Source organism: Hyperoodon ampullatus (assembly GCF_949752795.1).
Source record: "Hyperoodon ampullatus genome assembly, chromosome: 8".
NCBI classification, from domain to species: Eukaryota; Metazoa; Chordata; class Mammalia; order Artiodactyla; family Ziphiidae; genus Hyperoodon; species Hyperoodon ampullatus.
The window spans coordinates 84232716-84253113 of record NC_136921.1 but is presented as its reverse complement, the minus strand read 5'-3'; the positions used below and the strand labels follow the sequence as shown (position 1 = coordinate 84253113).

The 20398-nt window shown below is 40.1% G+C and overlaps 1 protein-coding gene across 2 annotated transcripts in view; it reads right to left on the bottom strand.

Annotated features, from left to right (window-relative positions):
- Nucleotides 1-20398, bottom strand: part of NOSTRIN (nitric oxide synthase trafficking) — a gene marked incomplete at its 5' end in the record, with an annotated part of 54041 nt that overhangs the window by 12477 nt on the left and 21166 nt on the right. For both annotated transcript variants that reach the window (XM_079710623.1, XM_079710624.1), the window contains 5 exons: nt 3899-4024; nt 4122-4220; nt 9423-9548; nt 15444-15542; nt 18591-18653. In XM_079710623.1, the coding sequence (XP_079566749.1) occupies nt 3899-4024; nt 4122-4220; nt 9423-9548; nt 15444-15542; nt 18591-18653 (513 nt within the window). The remainder of the gene's footprint in view (nt 1-3898; nt 4025-4121; nt 4221-9422; nt 9549-15443; nt 15543-18590; nt 18654-20398) is intronic.

Sequence of the window (20398 nt, the reverse complement as noted above, 5' to 3'; positions counted from 1 at the left end):
AGATGGTGGGAAGGAGAAAGCCGGTCAGAATTCATTATTGTGCCGGATCTAACTGCCTTTCCCTCTCCCCTCATCTCTTGTTCCCTGAGTGGGGGTCCTGGGATGTTGATTTTGGCTATACTTTTACTCTTATAGGAGGACATGACCAGTGGCCCAGCTTTACACAGAGAGGGAGGTGAGCCTCCCAGACTGGACCTTGGAAGTCTGAGTGAAATACAGCAGAGGGACCAGGAAGGAGCAACCAGGATTTTTTCCTGCAGATTTTGGTAATTAATGATCAGCATCTAGAGCACTACAATTAAAACTAACAAGAGGGGAGTGAAGGACAAAATCTTTGAGGCATGACCTGACCCAAGAAGATAAAGAATTTAGCCCAAGAGAGCAAACAGGCAAGATGTCTGGGCTCTGACCAGGGACACTGATCAGTTTTTAGCAAGGAAGGTCATGTGATAGTAGAATCACTCAAATGTCCTCAAAATAAGCCTCTGTAATGGCAATTAATTTATGACAAAGGAGGAAGAATATACAATGAGAAAAATCCTCTTCACAAAATGGTGTTGGGAAAACTGGACAGCTACATGCAAAAGAATCTAACTGGATTACTTTCTCTCACCATATATAAAAATAAACTCAAAATGGCTTAAAGACTTAAACATAAGACATAACACCATAAAACTCCTAGAAGAGAACATAGGCAAAACATTCTCTGACATAAATTGTACCAATGTTTTCTTAGGTCAGTCTCCCAAGGCAATGGAAATAAAAACAAAAATAAACAAATGAGAACTAGTCAAACTTACAAGCTTTTGCAAAACAGCAAAGGAAACCATAAACAAAATGAAGAAACAACCTACAGAATGGGAGAAAATATTTGCAAAAGTTGCGAACGACAAGGGCTTAATTTCCAAAATGTACAAGCATCTCATACAACTCAACAACAAGCCAACAAACAACCCAATCCAAAAATGGGCAGAAGACCTAAAGAGACATTTCTCCAAAGAAGACATACAGATGGCCAACAGGCACATGAAAAGATGCTCAACATCACTAATTATCAGAGAAACACAAATCAAAACTAAAATGAGGTATCACCTCACATGAGTCAGAATGGCCATCATTAAAAAGTCTACAAATAACAAATGCTGGAGAGGGTGTGGAGAAAAGGGAACTCTCATACACTGTTGGTGGGAATGTAAGTTGGTGCAGCCACTGTGGAAAACAGTATAGAGGCTCCTCAGAAAACTAAAAATAGAATTACCATATAATCCAGCAATCCCACACCTGGGCATATATCCAGACAAAACTGTAATTCAAAAAGATACATGCGCCCCTATGTTCACAGCAGCACTATTCACAATAGCCAAGACATGGAAACAACCTAAATGTCCACTGACAGACAAATGGATAAAGAATACGTGGTATATATATACAATGTAATACTACTCAGCCATAAAAAAGAACAGAAAAATGCCATTTGCAGCAACATGGATGCAACTAGAGACTATCATACTAAGTGAAGTAAGTCAGAAAGAGAAAGACAAATACCATATGATATCACTTATATGTGGAATCTAAAATATGACACAAATAAACCTATCTACAAAACAGAAACAGAATTATGCACATAGAAAACAGACTGGTGGTTGCCAAGGGGAAGGGGGATGGGGAAGGGATGGAGTGGGAGTTTGGGTTAGCAGATGTCAGCTTTTATATATAGACTAGATAAACAACAAGGTCCTACTGTATAGCGCAGAGGCCTATATTCAATATCCTATGATAAACCGTAATGGAAAAGAACATAAAGAAGGAATATATATATATATATATATATATATATATATATATATATATATATATAACTGAATCACTTTGCTGTATAGCAGTAATTAATACAACATTATAAATCAACTATACTTCAATAAAAAATAAATTAAATAAAATAAACTCAAAATGGATTAAAAACTTAAATGTAAGACTTGAAACCATAAAACTTCTAGAAGAAAACACAGGCAGAACATTCTTTGACACTGGACTTAACAATATTTTTTTTGAATATGTCTCAGGCAAGGGAAACAAAAGCAAAAATAAACAAATGAGACTACATCAAACTGAAAACTTTTGCACAGTGGAGGAAACGTCAACAAAACACAAATGAAACTTCCAACAAAACGAAAAGGCTAGCTACTGAATGGGAGAAGAAATTTGCAAATGATTTATCTGACAAGGGGTTAATATCCAAAATATACAAGGAACTCATACAACTCAACATCAAAAAAACCAAACAACCCAATTAAAAAATGGGCAGAGGACCTGAATAGACATTTTTCCAGAGAAGACATACAGATGGCCAACAGGCACAGGAAAAGATGCTCAATATCACTAATCATCAGGGAAATGCAAATCAGAACCACAGTGAGCTATCACCTCACACCTGTCAGAATGGCCATCATTAAAAAGACAACAAATAATAAGTGTTGGTGAGGATATGGATAAAAGGGAACTGTGGTACATTGTTGGTGGAAACTACCATACAATCAATCCAGCAGTTCTACTCCTGGGTATATACCCGACGAAAGCAAAAACATTAATTTGAAAAGATATATGCACCCCAGTGTTCATTGCAGCATTATTTACAATAGCCAAGATATTGAAGCAACCTAAGTTCCCATCAATAGATGAATGGATAAAGAAGATTTGTTATATATATAATGGAATATTACTCAGCCACAAAAAAGAATGAAATCTTGTATAATCCTCTAATTAGGATAAAGTTTTTCAAAGGCAAGGACCAGAAAGGATGTTGACAATAATTTGCACCTCCTAAGATTCATGCCTCTGTGTGATCCATTCCCCTTGAGTGTGGGCTGTTTATTGACTTGCTTCTAACAAATTGAATCTGATGAGATGCCACTTCTGAGATTAGCTTATAAAAGACTATGCTTCCATCTTGGACACTCTGTCTCTGTCTCTCCTGCATTGATGGTTCCAAGAGAAGCAGGCTGATATGCTGTGAGCTCTCCATAGATGGAGAGACCCACACGGCAAGGAACTGGTATCTCCAGCTAAAACCGTTCCCGAGGACCAGAGGCTTGCCATCAGCCACGTGAGTGAGCTTAGAAGCGAATCATCTCCCAGTAGAGCATTGAGATGTCTGCGGTCCCAGCTGACACCTTGATTACAGCCCTGTGTGGGACTCGGGCACCCAGCTAAGCCACACCTGGATTTCTGACCCACAGAAACTCTGAGATAATAAATGTTTGCTTCAAGCTGTTGAGCTTGGGGGTAAGTTGTTATGCAGCAATAGACAAACCAATGTGATACACAATGATTATTTATAGAGTGTGAAGATTCAGTCTTGGGGGGAGGGACAGATCAGGAGTCTGGGATTGACATGTACACACTGCTATATTTAAAATAGGTAACCAACAAGGACCTACTGTATAGCACAGGGAACTCCGCTCACTACTCTGTAATAACCTAAATGGGAAAAGAATTTATAAAGGAATAGATACATGTATATGTATAACTGAATCACTTTGCTGTACACCTGAAACTAACACAACATTGTTAATCAACTATGTTCCAATATAAAATAAAAAAAATTTTTAATTAAAAAGGTAAATGAAATGAAATATTTCCTTCAAAAAAAAAAAAAAAGATTCAGGCTAAAACCCTGTTTGGAGTTCTTCCCTTGCAGAGAAAGCCAAAGACAGGTTTGCATTGCCCAGTCTGTAAACCACAGAGCTTTTAAATTTATACGGACTGTGAAAAAGTCAATATTTTTGTTTCCTAAACAATACGTTTCCTTTACAATTGCTCTCAATTCTTTTCAAAATGAATCCCTCAGTATATGACTAAGGTTTCCCATGAATGAAACTTCCTTCCATCCCATACTTACAAAGTAATCTGTTAATAGGAACTCAGATTTATTTTCTGTAGATAAAACTGCGGTTTCTTCCACGAGAGCCTGGATATCATTTTCGACATCTATCTTGCTGATGGCACAGTGAATCTGCGTGTGGCACTGCAATGCCGAGGAAAGCAGAACAAGGTTGCAGAGGACATGTTTCCTGCCAGCTCTTACCATGCATACCAGAGATGGCGAATTCTTTACTACTCACTGTGGTCAGGGTTTGGCCAAAAACAGAAATATGTTGGGAGTACTGGTTTAAGTTATTGCACAAGAGTTGAATTCTTTCCTTCTCCAGCTCCAGGGTGCTCTGAGAAGGATGAAAAACGAGATTAGATCAGCCCACTGTTATACAAAACTGAAGTCACCCACTAAGCACTAACACAACGAAGGAAGTCTGAGGGAGCCGTCCTGTTTGTGCCTCTTGATTACATTATATCCACATCGTGGAGGGGGGTAGTTTCCCAGGACAGGAATGTGATTTGATGTCTGTCTTATTTTATTCTCCATTAGGATCAATTTAACTCATACACTTTCTCCAGGCTTTTGTGGGCCAAAAAGCACATAGGTGGATGCCACAGGTTACCTGATGTTCACAAAGAAGGGGGAGAAAGGAATCATTTGAAAAGAACCTGTGGGTTCCAACAAAAGAATGAAGCCCAGTAAAACCCATGTCTGTATCTTGGAAATGCAGTCAGACACTAAGTATTTCTAGAATTGTTTGCAGCACATACAAGGCGTTCTGCCGGTTCCGGCAGGGACAATGATGATGAGATGCAAATTCTCTGCTTAAGGAAATTATGTGATGAGAGCAGAAGCTTAAAGTCTGATCCATTCATCATCCTGGCCTAAAATGAGGCCTGGGGCTCAGAGACCACTCTTGGAAGGTGGCAACACAGCCTCCCTGTTTTGTGCGGGATGACAAAAATTCCACTTTTATGGCTTTTAGCTAGGAAGAGTAAATAAAGTAAGGGAGGTCCACATTTGCCTTGTCAGCCATTAACATTTTAGAAGAAGTTAGTTATTTGACTCTCACCCCTCACTGCTAGCTGAGCTACAGACTGTTTGTTTTGAGGAAATACAGGGACGCTCAGCGACTAGGCATTGTCCAAGAAGGCTGGGTCAAGTGGAAATGCAGGGGGCATTCCTAAGCCTTGTGAGGGCCATAGGAGGCTGCTGGGTATGTGCCCAGAAGCCCGGAGGCTTTGACAGAGGTGGCAAGTGTCCAAAACAACATGCCTCATCCCGTTTCTGTAAGGACAAGGCCTGGGCTTTCCCCCTTTACCCAGAGGCTAGGTTGGTTCCTTTCATACCCACCATCCCACGCTGCTTCTTTCCACACAGTAAAGAGTACTCATCAATAGTCCTTCCTGAGAAAGAAAGCCTTCTTGCGCAAATTGGTGGGTGGCATTATCGTGGAAGTAAGAAGGGCGGACTGTGTCTCAAGGCCTTTGGTAGGGTGGAGGTGGGGAGACATCACAAAGGCCACTGGCTTCTCCCATCCTGTCTTTCAGCACACCTGCAGGGGCCACTAGCCTGTCCAGCCTGGTGTTCCTTTATACCCTAGTGTGTAGACTGCATTCACATTCTGCTGTTATTTAATCTATGGTATGTAATCATTAAATTTTCAAAAAATTTATTTGTGTAATAGTTACATAAAGTTAACCTGTTAACCATTTTTAAGTGTACAGTTCAGTGGCATTAAGTCCGTTCACATCGTTGTGCAACCATCACCACTACCCATATCCAGAACTTTTTTCATCTTGCAAAACTGAAACTCTGTACCCATTAACAATAATTCCCCATTCTCTCTCCCCTCATCTCCCCTGGCAGCCACCAATCCACTTGTTGTCCTCCATGAATTTGACTACCCTGGGTATCTCTTATAAGAGGGATCATACAATATTTGTCCTTTTGTGTCTGGTTTATTTCACTTAGCATAAAGTCTTCAATATTCATGCACATTGTAGCCTGTGTCAGAATTTCCTTCCTTTTTAAGGCTGAATAATGTTCCATTGTCTGTACTTACCACACTTTGTTTACTAGTATATAGTCATTTTAATGCTGTTATTAAATGCAAGTGGTAAAAAGCTGGCAGTAACTGTGAACATCTATGTCAACCACATGCAGATTTCAATTCTGTACCAAGTGTCCCGACATTTGAATCAGGAAGCCTAGAGCTCTGTTCCCTCATGGCTACCTTTTTTGTCTAGTCAGAAGCTGCATAATTTTTATAAGTCAATGGGAATGAAATACTTTTGTTTCTGCTCTTGGTCTCCTGAGTTTTTCTCCAAAATCTCAAGTACCAGCCATTTGAATGTGCCCTCTGTCCCCCAGGTACAGGATTAAAGACACAGAAGAGCAGCCTAGTAAATGTAATGCTTCATCAAAGGGCACAAATCATATGCCTCCTCTAACAAATATGTAAAATAAATTCTGCTCAGTGTCTTGGACCTCAAGTGGGACAGTCTTCAAAAAGAAAGAGTATTTATACTATGGGAAAAGATCTAGAAAGTTCTAGTTTAGCACCCTGAGCAAAGGACAGGACAGAAAACAGAAGTCAGGTTTGGGGAACACGCTGCATCCCTGCTGGGCAGCTGTTTCTTTACTGTGACAAGTGCTGAGCCACTAGCATCAATCTGAGACTAGAATAACCAGTGTCCCTTGGTGGCGATGGCAATATTTAAAAGATTTTAATTTCATTTCAGGGAAATCATTAAGATGATCTATGTCTGCTCGTGAAGAGAGGCTGAGATAAATTCCACTGTGTGAAGGGGAAATCCATATCTCATTTAATGAATTATTGCTTTCTATTATTCCTTTCTAATTGCTTTCTATTGCATTCTTTTTGTATAAAATAGGTCATTGAGAAGCAAGATACTCTGGAGGACTTCAAATTATCCTCCTGTGCTTTCATAATAGCACATGAGAGGCAAGTGGGATCAAAGAGTTATCAAGAAGAGTAGATGGAGAGGCTGTCTGGGGCCCAGGCTTCATGATGATTCACACTCTTCATTCATTCTTTTCACTTCCTGCTGTCCTGACCTTCTGGTTTGTACTACCCGGAGAGATTGGAGTGATTTCATTTTCATCTAAATTGTTTTCATAAAACTGATCAAAGAAGTACCTTGCTTTTTCTAGAGCATGAACTCTCAAACTTTAGTACATCTAGAGATCACCTAGACCCCTTCCTAAAATCATTCAGAAGTTCTGACTTACCCCGTCTAGGAAGGCACTCAGGAATCTGAATTTTAACAAGCACCCTAGACATTGTCTTGGGGCCATAAAGGGCTACAAGAAAATAAATTTTAAAATCATTTATAATTCTTCCACCTAGAGATGACCACTGTTAACATTTTGATGTATTTTAGTCTGTCGAGGAATGTGTGTATGTATGATTTTGTCTTCCTAGTTATCAACCAAATTATTCAAATTGGTATCCTGTTTTTTCACTTAACATTATACATAAGCAGTTTCCAATGTCACTAGTCTCCAAAACACCATTTTAATTAATAGTGCCTTGTGTAGAGTGTATTGATTTATTTAGTCATCCCCTTAATTTTGGCCATTTGTATTGCTTCTTCCCTTTTACTTTTCTGTAGTTTGAACAGAAATCTGTATTTTGTTGTTTCATCTACTTCCTCAAGATGGATTTATGGAAAGGAAATTAGGTTTTTCAACCGAGGTTCTAGGAGAGAATTAAACCCTAATGTCCTAAGGCATCTGTTATCTGCAATGAGTTACCATTTCTTCTCTGCATCTAGAGGGTATTAGTCACTACCATCCTTGGGAAACTGAGAAAACAGTCACTCACATTATTTTCTGTGTTCCGTGGTTCAGATGAGGAACACTAGTTGATAATGTGACATTTTTAAGACTGTTTGCATTTATTGCAAAAGCCTTTCTAAAATAATTCCTCTAGTAAATACTAACAGTACCAAACATTTGATTTGTGGTCATTTTTGATAGAGTGGCTATTATTATCATTATTATTATTATTTGGCCACACTGAGCAGCTTGCAGGATCTTAGTTCCCCAACCAGGGACTGAACCTGGGCCCATGGCAGTGACAGCATGGGTCCTAATCACTGGGCCACTGGGGAATTCTTGAGTGGCTATTATTTTTCAAAATATATTATAGGTTATTTTTAACAACTGAATTGTTTCTTCTTGGAAGGTAGGAAATGTGGCTTGAACATAGAATAATTATGAAGTATTAAGACTAATTTTGACCTGTGGTTTGTGCAATTGGTTTCATTACTTAATAATTGCACTTGAGACTTTACAGTATCTAGTAAACTACCTTAAGCATAGTTCAATGAATGTTCTCTGAAAGAATTTGTGAATCTAATCTGCAGAGTAAGAAGGGGTAAGAGGACACTTCATAAGACATTAAAATACATTCTTATATTCCATTTTTACAGAAGAATGGTGGGAGAATGGAGAAAAATATGAAATGGAACAACCCTGGTTGACCCATCTCCACTTTCCACACTTCTAATAAAATTCCATTTTAATTGAGTTCAGCCCACTTTTGTTATGTGTCTTCATGAATATCACATTTTACTCCTGTTGTTTGCAAACAATAGAGAATAAGGAATACATAGTGTAATATGTGAGTCAATGACTTGTTGGTATAGACTGAGTATGTACAAGCCAACGAAATACTAAGTCAGGGAATCCTTATTGGTTATGGTGAGGCAAGGATTACTCAACAGGAGTATCTCAAGTGGGTCTAGTAGGGTTTGATTTGGCACTCAGGGGGCAGAGGCTAGCTCTAAGCAAGAGGATAAGCTTAGAACTTAAACTTAGAACTCTTATGGGAGTAAGAGGAATTGTGTGAACTCAGAGGAAGAGGGGGCAGAAATACCAGTGGCCTCTAGCATGGTGGTAGCAATAAACCAGGAAACAAAGAGGATGAAAGGAAACCTTTCTTTTTTTATGGAGATTCTTACTTCTAGTAGATTCTCCACTTGATTTGGATTCTAATTAAAAAACCTAGAGTCTTAAATATTTTTAAAGCTCAGTTGAAAGAAGCTCTTTTGAAATGTAAATGATATACACCTTGTCACCATCACGAAGAATTTATAAGCGAAGAAGATAATTTCCATACCTTCAACATAAAAGTTGGGACTGCTGAAAGCAGGCTGGGGTGGAAGGAGAAGGTGGAGGAGGACCCTAACAGGAGAAAAGGACACTGAGAAAAAGGAAGGAGAGACCTAGTAAGAGCCTCTGATAAGGGTCCTTAGTAACAGCAATACCTAACGCATCTTAAAGGCCAGCTAGATGTCCGCTACACCAGGAATCCTGGCAGCCATACCAGTAAGAATCATAATTATCTCCTGTTGTTGTGATATAGATAGAAAAATGAGATGGATGGAGACATCTAGGTTAAGTGTTTTTCTCATAGCCCTTGAAGGGTGGCTAGAAGATAGAATGGGAGCAGTGATTTCTCTCCCACACAAAGCTCTTTGGAAAAAGAAAGGAAAAAAAACGTGAATGCATAACTTACCTGGAAACAGTTTTCCAGTGTGTTCTCCCATTTCAGTCTGATAGAACAGCTGGCCATGTTTTTTTGGTAGTAATTTTCATCTTCTTTTGACAACTTCTCAGTTGATTTTTTCAGTTTACTGAGGAGCTAGGGTAAAACATCAGTGTCACATATTCATGAACGCATTTATGAAAGCCCTTTGTAATTCTGGAGAAAGAATTATATGCATCCCAATGATGAGTTTCTCATCTCGCAGCTAAAGTCATAAGCAGTGACTATAGATGACAAAATCAAAGACCTTTCTCAGAAAACAGGGATGTCAGAACTGAAAGGAAACCCAAGAGCCTTTCAATAGGATTCCTTCCATTTTTCACATGAGGAAATTGAGGTCCTTAAATATGATGTGATATGCCCACTTTCATCAGATGAAGGAAGAGGCCAAATGACAGGTGTGGAGAAGCAAGTACAGATCAGGAACCTCCAACTCAAGACTGTAATCTACCAATGATTCCTGTTCTCTTATTTCGTAAATCCTTCAGGCCTCCGCATTTCTTACCGGGGCAGGTAGAGATTTGCACAATCAGATAATTTCTAAAACTAGCATTAGGCGTGGAGACCATCCTCTCACTTCACTTTCACTATTTAAACTCTGCAATATAACTCTGGAATCAGACTTCAAGATTAGAGTCCTGGTTCTGACTACAGGTGGGTTACTTAAACTTCACAAGCCACAGTTTTCTCATCTCTGTGATGGGGACAGCGATGCTCCCACTTCACTCTGTTGCTCTGAGGAATCAAGCAGGTGATACAGGTAAGGAACAGGGCACACTGCTTGACAGTTAGTATAGCATTCAAAGACTAGTGAGTGTTACTATTACTAGTGAAGAAAGAGCCTGAGATACATGCCATTGTTCACTGCAAGTTATGGACAGCTTGACAAATGCTTTCCTGTCATCCTGACCCCCAGTGATATGCTCCTTCACAAAGAGCCCCTTCTGGCCAGTCACCAAAATTGGCCATCCTGACTGTGAAAATCAAAGTAATACAAAACTCTCTGGATCAGGGTAGTTTGAATTGAATTCTCAAAATGCTCAGACACATAATTTCACATCTTTGAGAAAAGAAGAAGTTGTATTACATGAATGATTCTCAGACTTTAATATGCCTGGGAATGACCAGAGATTTTTGGAAAATTGCAGATTTTCAGGGTTCCACCAATAGCAACACTGATTCAGTAGCTCGGTAGTGGGATCAGGAAATCTGAATTTTCACTGCCTCCTCAGATGATTCTGATGCAAATGGTCCTCAAGCCACAGTTCAAGGAGCACCAAGGAGTCCTGTGATTTAAGCAGTTTAGGATTTTCAAGGACAGAGATCAAGGTTTTTAAGAATGCTCCTCTTTATGTTTAAGGACATTTTGACTAACGTTTCAGTAATGAAGAACATTCATCCAAAATGCTGAATATTAACACCACTCACTTTATTATTCCAGTTGATATGCTAGCCATTCAACTGTCCCTCAGCTCTGATATATGACCTACCCAGGACACGGTTGGTTTTGTATATCAAGTGTAATGAGCCATTTATCTATAGAGATATGAGCTTGTGAATTTTAGCCTGATAATGATACAGAGAAAGGGTTGAATGTGCACCATGGCTATACTTGGCTAAGTCATTGTTCTTTGATTCTTATTGAGTGTGCCCAGCAATGAGAACAGAGTCAGTCTGGAGACTGATTGCACAAATCTCTACCTGTCTTGGTAAGAAATGCCAAGGCCTGAAGGATTTACAGAATAAGAGTACAGGAATCATTGATAGATTACAGTCTTGAGTTGGAGGTTCCTGATCTGTACTTGCTTCCCTTCACCACTCACGTTCATCAGCCTACACTCTATAGCTATTGACTAGAAGTTTCTGCTCAGCAAATAACCCCAAACAGATACAGAAGAAGAATAGAGACTCTTATATTCTTATTTAAGGAACTTCTCAGAAACTTTTCCTAAAATTTGTCAAAGATTAAATACTTTTTCTTTCCTCTTTTCTTTCTCTTGGAACAAACATCGATTCATTTATCCATTAATTCATTCATCAAACATTTCTTGACTGCCACACCATGTCATGTACTAGACACTGGGAATAGATAAAGGAACGAGATAGGCTCCCTCTCTAGTCAAGGACACACACAGGCCATTGTTATCCTGTTTGATAGATCCCAAGATGATAAAAGTATTCAGGTGTCACAGAGTGGGTACTCAACAGAAATGATCCCTGTGTGAATAAACTTAAAATGAAAGTAGGAATTGGTGAGGCAAAATAGCATGACATGATACCAAAAAAGATTTTTGGTGAGGTTGGAGCACACAGTTTGAGAGAAATAATAGCAAGTGAATATGCTGAAAAGTTAAGCAAGGGCCAAGTCAGGGAGGGTCTTGAGGGCCACATAAAAGAGTTTGTGCTTTATCCTGAGGTCACCTGGAAACCTTTGAAGGCTTTTTAAAGGAGAATAATATGCTCAGATTCGAGTTCCAGAAAAGTCAGCTTGGCTTGTGTATGGGGAATAGATAAGGAGAGGAAACACTGAAAGCCAAGACACCAAGTTGTCAGTTGGAGTAACCCAAGCAGTGATGATGGTGGCCTGGGAGAGAGTAGTGGCAGCGGGGATAAATATAGGTAGATAAATTCAGGAAGTATTTGGTTTAGGACTTAGAATTGGGAGGATATGGTAGATGGTGATATTCAAATATATAAAAAACAGAGGAATAAAAAATATTTTTGGTAGAGGGAAGTGATGGTTCCGATTTTGGATATTGAGTTTGAGATGCCACAGAGCATTTCAGAGACTGGTTTGGGCTGGAGATATACATTTGGGTATTGTCAGCAGAGATGTGGTAGCCAAAGCCTTGAGAGTATATTTGTTGAGTATGTGCTATGTATTGAGCCTTTGATATTGAGAGTACTGTGTGGGACACTGGAAATATGATGCTGAATAAAACAGAATGAGGCCCAGGAGAGAAATCATCAGGCACAACAATATAGAAAGTTCAGGCAGAACGAGGGAAGTCCATAAAGGAGCTTAAGAAAAAATTGACAGAAAGGAAAACCAAAAGCGTAAGATGTCGTTGTAGTTAAAAGAAGAGAATGCTGCTAGAAGGGGAAAGTCAATGATGCTTAATGCTTCCAAGAAGTTAAATAAAGTCAGAACTGGAAAGCACCCATTAGCTTTAGCAACAAGGACCACGTATTCAATGGCAAGAACATTTCTAGAGAATTGGTGGGGAAAGCTTGGCCGGTGGTTTGAGGAGTGAACGGGAGATGAGGAAGTGGAGACAGAGCACGGATAACCCTTTCAATAAATCTTATTGTGAAAAGAAAGAGATGATGATATCTGGAGAGGAGCAGGAATAGGAATATCAGGGAGACAAAGGGCGTCTCCCTGATCCTTCCTACTCTCCCAAGATAGAGGGAAGTTGAAAAGGCTGATGGGAAGCAACCCTTAGAGATACAGGAGAGAAGGGAATAATCCGGGGAAGGGCCTCTGAGAGGAGGCTGGGGTGGGAATCAGAGCACAGGATGAAGAATTGGCCTGTCGCATTGCACATAGGACTTCAGTAGGCAGGTGGCTGTACTGACTTCTATTTACTCTGTGACGCTGGAGGCAAGATGGTCTGCTGAGGGTGGGTGGTGAGGATGGAGGAACGAGAAGAATGGAGCTGTAGATCAGCTTCTGGTGAGAACAAGGATTGCTGAGCAGGAAAACAGGAAGGATTGCTGAGCAGTACCGAACCAGCCCGGCTCAAGTGGGAGATCATGGGCATGTCTTTGTGAGATGCAAAAATGAACGCCGCCTTAGGCATTTAGCTTTAGGACTAAAAAAGAGAAAGCTACCAGATAAAGTGATGACGATGGTAGGGGTCTGTGATGTAATGACAGCCAAGGGCTATGGTGGACAGGACCAGGTGGAGGAGGGCAGGGGAGGATCATGAACTTCCTCCTCCCAGGGAAGCTGTTAATGAGGGAAGGAAGCAAAAATTCACCACTTAGCTGCCCATGCTTTTGCCTTTGTCATTCCTCGACATCAATAAAGAATAGCTTCTAATGAGGGCTCCAAGTGCCTACAACGAGGTCCTGGAGCTTAGGTTTTTAACTTACTTTGGTTTGCCTCCTCTTCGGAAGCTGTCTCATTATTCAGTAACTGTATGATCATTTCAAACTGTGAAGACTGACACAAGAACCTTGTAATATCTTGCTAACAATGAATTTAAGTTATTCAACTGATAGTTTCCTCAGATGAAATAATAGAGTTACTTGGCAACGACTTCTCTTTTTCTTTTAAGAATGTTTTGGGTTGCAGTGGTGCTGTCTGCACTTCCTTAGGGGGACTCCATCTCTGGGGGAAGATATTGACTGTTTCAAAGGTTTCCAATCTGGGGCACATACCATAAGGGGTGTCCAAGATATTCTAATACTCCAATATTAGTTGTGTTCATTTTTGCCTAAAAAGAGTGTTCAAGTTTACTCTTATTCAATATATGAATTGATATTGGTGTCTACGTGTGGATAGTTGAGGATTCTGAAGTGTTCTGGAGGGAGAGTGGGCATTTTATAACATGAGAAGCTGATGTGGGTCCCGCAAATGCTGTCACTCTCAACATCCTGGGACACGTGCCCATCGGCAGGAGTCTGGATCATACGGATTTACAGATTTACTATCCACTTTAATTAGGTTAACACACACAAAATGAACACATGCCTTAAAAAAATTTCTGCTACGAAGCTGTAGATTGATGTTAATACAAACAATGCGAGCACAAGAAAGCCACAGGAAAACGCCAGAGCTGACGCTTTCTCCTGCTCCCAATTACAGGTGCATCATCACCCACATGAAAAGCCAAAAACTGGGCTTCCCTGGCAGTGCAGTGGTTGAGAGTCCGCCTGCTGATGCAGGGGACACGGGTTTGTGCCCCGGTCCGGGAAGATCCCACATGCCGCGGAGCGGCTGGGCCCGTGAGCCAAGGCCACTGAGCCTGCGCGTCCGGAGCCTGCGCTCCGCAACGGGAGAGGCCACAACAGTGAGAGGCCCGCGTACCGCCAAAAAAAAAAAAAAAAAAAAGCAAAATCTGGCACGATCTAGTGAGAGCTGATGAGAAGTTGACCAAAAAATTGACATTATCAAGAAGACATACTAGAAATACAAATTTATATTTACTATGGGTAAGGCTGAGCCTTGCCCCACATGTATATTTTGTCTGTATATGTCACTTAATGACTATATGAAGACATCATGATTAGCTAATCACTGAAAATATTATTTCATTTTTACCACATCCTTCAAATATTTCTACTTTTTTATGTTGTATAATGTTCATAACATTAGTTTAATATAAAAAGTATTCTATATAATATACAAGATAGGTAAAGTACATTATATAACACATTATGCTATGTGTATATATTTTTTACTTATTTGGGGTGTGAGCTGAGAGATGTTTAATCGGGCTCCTTATCAAAAATATTGGACACCACTGGTTTAATTTGTCATCTGTCAATAATACCTTTTAAAAATATATGGGGACTGGGACTTCCCTGGTGGTCCAGGGGGTAAAACTCTGAGCTCCCAATGCCGGGGGCCCGGGTTCGATCCCTGGTCAGGGAACTAGATCCCGCATGCATACAGCAACTAAGAGTTCACATGCCGCAACTAAGAGTCTGCATGCCGCAACTAAGAAGCCCACATGCCGCAACTATGAGCCCGCATGCCACCAGGAAGATCCAGCGTGCCACAACTAAGACCCAGAGCAGCCAAAATAAATAAATAAATAAATATATATATATATATATATATTTTTTTTAAAGATCTTTAAAAATATATATATATATGGGGACCAGGAATAACTTAGGATCCTTCTCATATTCTGCCACACTACAGCCCTGCAGAGATCCCGCACAGAGGGGGAATCAGCCAGTTCTCCTGTGTTCATAGCTAAGGGCAGGCAGCCCATCCATCTCTAAGCCATATGCACTCAGCCGGCCATGAGAGGTTACCTTCTGCTTCTCCTTCTCGGTCGTAATTTGCTTGGAGCTTTCTACAAGATGGAAAAGCGCTTCATGCTTCTTGGTACTAACCATCAATTTCTTCTTGGCCTAGAGTCAAAAACATACAAAAAAAGAAAAAAAGGATCAGAAACTGATATCAAGAGAAAAACTCTTCTGTTCTGGAACAAGTCATGTTCACGTGCTAGCTTGAATGATTGTGTATTTTTAGTTTTTCATTTCTGCCCTCAACTCAAAATCTGCCTAAAATATCACAGTGGCTAACATTTTGCCCTGAGAACCACTGTATATTTTTTTCATTACACTGAGTTCATTCAAGAGGGTCATACATTTTGTTAAATCATCGAAGACTTGCGAGTTTCCAAAACATTGTTCTAGCTAGCATAATGGAAGGAAATGGCTTTACCACCCCCCGCACCCCTGCCAAAAAAATCACAACAAACATGGAAGACTGCTGGCATCATTCTTTTAAATCTGCTTGGCCACAACTGAGGTCATTTTAAGATGCTCTCTTAAAACTTAGAGCAAAAGAAAAATTTTGCTCCCTGATGCCTGGGCTTGAGAGCTGGGCATCTGCCTGGCATCTTGTGAACTACCCTGCATTTGTGGTGGGCAGGCAGAGGGAGGGGTCAGGAAGGAAGCAGCATTCAAAGTCCCCTACTCTGTTGATGCTTCCAGCCTTGGCCTGGGTTATGATGTGGGTGATCCATCATTCCCTATACAGTCCCAGCTTGGCAGAACAGGATGCTCCAGAGATAAAATCAACAGAATTTGGTTTGAGTTGGATTTAGCCTATTCAGGAACTGGGTTGATTGAAAGATGGTATGGTTTTTCACCTCAAGTTGCAATGACTGTAAAACCAGACAATGAAGGGAAAAGTCCAGGTCTCTCTTTCCCTAAGAAGTCAGAGGCAAAGCCTTCTGAAGGTCTCTAAACATATGAAACCTCTACAAAGTGGAATTCAAGGAACAAGAAGCTCAGAGACCCTCCCGTCCACCTTCCGTCGGTCACATGCCTGCTGATAAATGAGAGTAGGAGCCAAGAGCATTTGGTTCTTTAAGGCTCTTCATTTGAGTCTCCAAAACAGACTACACCGGGCTTCCCTGGTGGTGCAGTGGTTGCGGGTCCGCCTGCCAGTGCAGGAGACACGGGTTTGTGCCTCGGTCCGGAAAGATCCCACATGCGGCGGAGCGGCTGGGCCCGTGAGCCATGGCCGCTGAGCCTGCGCGTCCGGAGCCTGTGCTCCGCAGCGGGAGAGGCCACAACAGTGAGAGGCCTGCGTACCGCAAAAAAAAAAACAAAGAACAAAAAACAGACTACACCTCATTACTGACATGCTGAATCCCTTGAATTGTAACTGGAGAGAAAACTATTATAGTGCAAGCATTTTATGTTCTCTAATTTCTCTGTCAATCTTCATAAAAAATAAAATCGTTCTATTTAGAAAAATTACTTGATGGAAACTGGGAAATAAAAAAGATTTTTTTTTGTTCCTGAAAGCAGTGGCAGTTACTGAGCATAGTTTCTCTTTTGGTCCATTGTATTGCATTTCCTGTGAAAGCTGAATATTTACAGAATTTTTTTTTTCTTTGCGATACGCGGGCCTCTCACTGTTGTGGCCTCTCCCGTTGCGGAGCACGGGCTCCGGACACGCAGGCTCAGCGGCCATGGCTCACGGGCCCAGCCGCTCCGCGGCATGTGGGATCTTCCCGGACCGGGGCACGACCCCGTGTCCCCTGCATCGGCAGGTGGACTCTCAACCACTGCGCCACCAGGGAAGCCCTACAGAATGTATTTTTAAAAACAAATTCTGTTTAAGAAAGCTCATAAAATCAAGAGCAAAACCGAAAACAAACGACTGGACTCTTGTTTATGGGACCTTTAAATATTCACTATAAAAGTGATTCTTGTGAACATCCCTTTACCAGGACTGTTATTGTGGGCATACAAATTCATTTATCTGAAACATTTCTGATTAAAGTCCTTGTCTTATGGGGTCCTTGGTTCCAGCAGGAGCTTCAGAGGCAACACTGAGGGCTGAGATGCGCCCGCCTGTTTCTAAGGGTGTCTCCACTTATTTTGCACTCATGGCCATCTACTTGGGAAAGAAAGTTCTCTTTGGGCACCAACCCTTTGGGGATGAAAAAGAGAATTTCAACTTTGGTAGCACAAGTCCCCTCAAAGGGAATCATTGGGTTTTCCGAGCAGATTCCCTCTCCACTGGCTTCTAGTCCTTCCTACTAGAAATGAATTCCTCCTAACCTGGATTGTTCTAGAATAATCATATATATATATATACATATATATATATATATATATATATATATATATATATATATATAGGCACCATCTGTGATTATCTCTGTTTAAGACCCTGTAATGATATGCTCTAAATTCTCACACCAGATCATAATTCCTCTCCTTAGAAGTCATTCACTCTTTCCTGCACACATGTTATCTAGCCAACTAAATTTTAAATTACATGGAAACAAGAACCATGTCTTAGTACAGTGTGGTGCACAAGGAGTGGGCCGTACATACTTGTGAAACCAATACAGGCATCCCCCTTTACACATCTTTACCCACCCGTCACTGTGCTCCTCTCACTGGTGAGACAGAGATCACAAATGCCCTTATAAAAGATAAAACCAAAACTCAGTATTCATATCTTGCCCTAAGTTTCAAATTATACAGAGAGGCAGTCAGTGTAGGTAATGCTAAGGGCAGTTACCTTGGAGCCCAGTGACTTGGAATAATTCTTGGTTCAACCATTAACCAGCTTTGTAACATTAAGCAATTATTAACCTCTGTGTCTCTGCTTCCCCATCCATCTATAAAATGGGACAACACAAGGTCATATACCACATTGGTTGGCTTTTGTGATGATTCAACACATAACACTTGACATACAATAAACACCACATGTTAGCTATAAATAAAAGTCATTTTTAGAGTTCTGCTCCTCTATTGATTTAGTTGAAAGATATATCTATATAATAACCCAGACGAGGAAACATTTTGCTTTTCAGTTAGCACTTAGAAATACTGACACTAAAACACACGATCACATTTGTACAAAAGCCAAAAGCTTCAATCCTGAAAACTGGGTTTACACAAATGATATTTGTGTATACTTGCCTTAATTTGATGATTCCAGTTGCTAATGACAAGATTTGCTGTCTTTTCAACTTCATTATCAAGCTGTCGAAGGGAAAAAAAGAAAAAAAAATTTTTTTGCTGTCTTCTTGTTGAGTCACAGCGCTGGCTTATTAATTCTGGTACAATTAGTAGCACAATTAAGTGGAATTTAAAAATCCTATAGAGGACATATTTCCTGAGAAAAGTAGTCAACTCTCTTTTCCTCAGGTCAAGAATCGCTTCACAAGATTTACCCTGAATGCATTTGATAAGATAATTATTTTTAATATATAACTCTGTAGAAACAATATAAATGGGTACAATCTGTGTGGAGGAGGATCTTGCATAGTTTGGTATCACTTCCAGTCCCATTACTTCCTCTTCAGCATTATTCCATGTGGCCCAAATTTTAATACCGTGAGAGTCAGTATAAGTCCTAGCAGTGCTAATTTTACTGTCTTATTGCCTCTAAAGTGAATATTGCTTTAATTTCAAAGAGATTGAATTCTTAATCATAATTAACTTTTTCTCCTACTTTAAAATAGCCAATGGGGCAGTAAGTGATGAAAAGGGAACTAGGCAACCTCCTGAGGAGATCAGACTTACGTTAGTGCAGAATCTTTTCTCCTGAACCATAGACCTTTCTTCAAAACCCACAGATCGGCCATTACTCAACCACTCTGAGATCTAGCAACACTGTACTTTTTTCTTTTTCAGTTCATTAGATTTGGAATATGTGGTTTAGCACAACAAATACAATTAAAATAATTTTATGCACTATGTCACTTTTGACTCTATGTTGCTGAAATATGGAACAAGTTCACTTTAAACAATTCGACTTTTTTTGTGAGAAAGTGTGGCAGGGTGATAGGGGTGCAACAGAGAGGGGCAAATGCTGAAAAGAAGATTATAAACTGGACCAGCATTCTCAGGCGACCATGACATTAATTATCTAAAGCACTGATCATAGCACTGTGCCTAATTTAGTAAGCACTAAGGAAATTCTAGTGATTATCATATTATTATGTGTTATGAAAATATTTTGTAATTAATGAAGTATAGACTAGTGTTTGGCTTTTATTAAGTTGGTTTGCAAAGGCAGAAGATTATATTACTTTCTAGTAATTCCTGTAAACTTCCCCCATCACCCTAGCCCTAAGGAGAACATCCATTCTGGTAAAAATACATGGATGCCCACCAAACATCTATTCCATTTCCTGACTCAGTTTCATACGTTTGAATAAAAATTTTTTGGTATCATTTCTCTTCCATCAGGGCTTTCACAAATCCCCTCATCCTATGGACTTACCACCTTTAAGACCTGCTTTATCTGGCTGTGATCACTTGAAACTCCCCTTAGCCACTGCCCCTGCCCTTCTCAAATACCTCCTATTACTGCTCTGAACTTCTCACCTGTAACTGTCATTGACACAGATAATGACCATGACCCCATCCCTATCAGAGCTAAGCAGTGTTTATTAAATACCTCTTCATGTTGCCTGAAAATATATTTTAAAGTGCTTTCTGACTGTATTACATGCAAAGAAAAACAGAACACAAATGAAATTGTTCTGGAAGGAAAAGTACACAGACAGACCAGAGAATACGCCATGCAAGAGGACCAGGTGCCCTGAAAGAATTGTTTAGTTATTTTTCTTCAATTTTAAGGCTATTTGATGATTATACCTAGTATTTCTTTTACCTAATTCCAAGGTCATAAGTATAGAGAAGCATTTCCTTTTAAAAATTGCGTTTATAATTCTATTTACAAAAGGTGTATCTATTCAGTGTAAAACAATGTAAATACA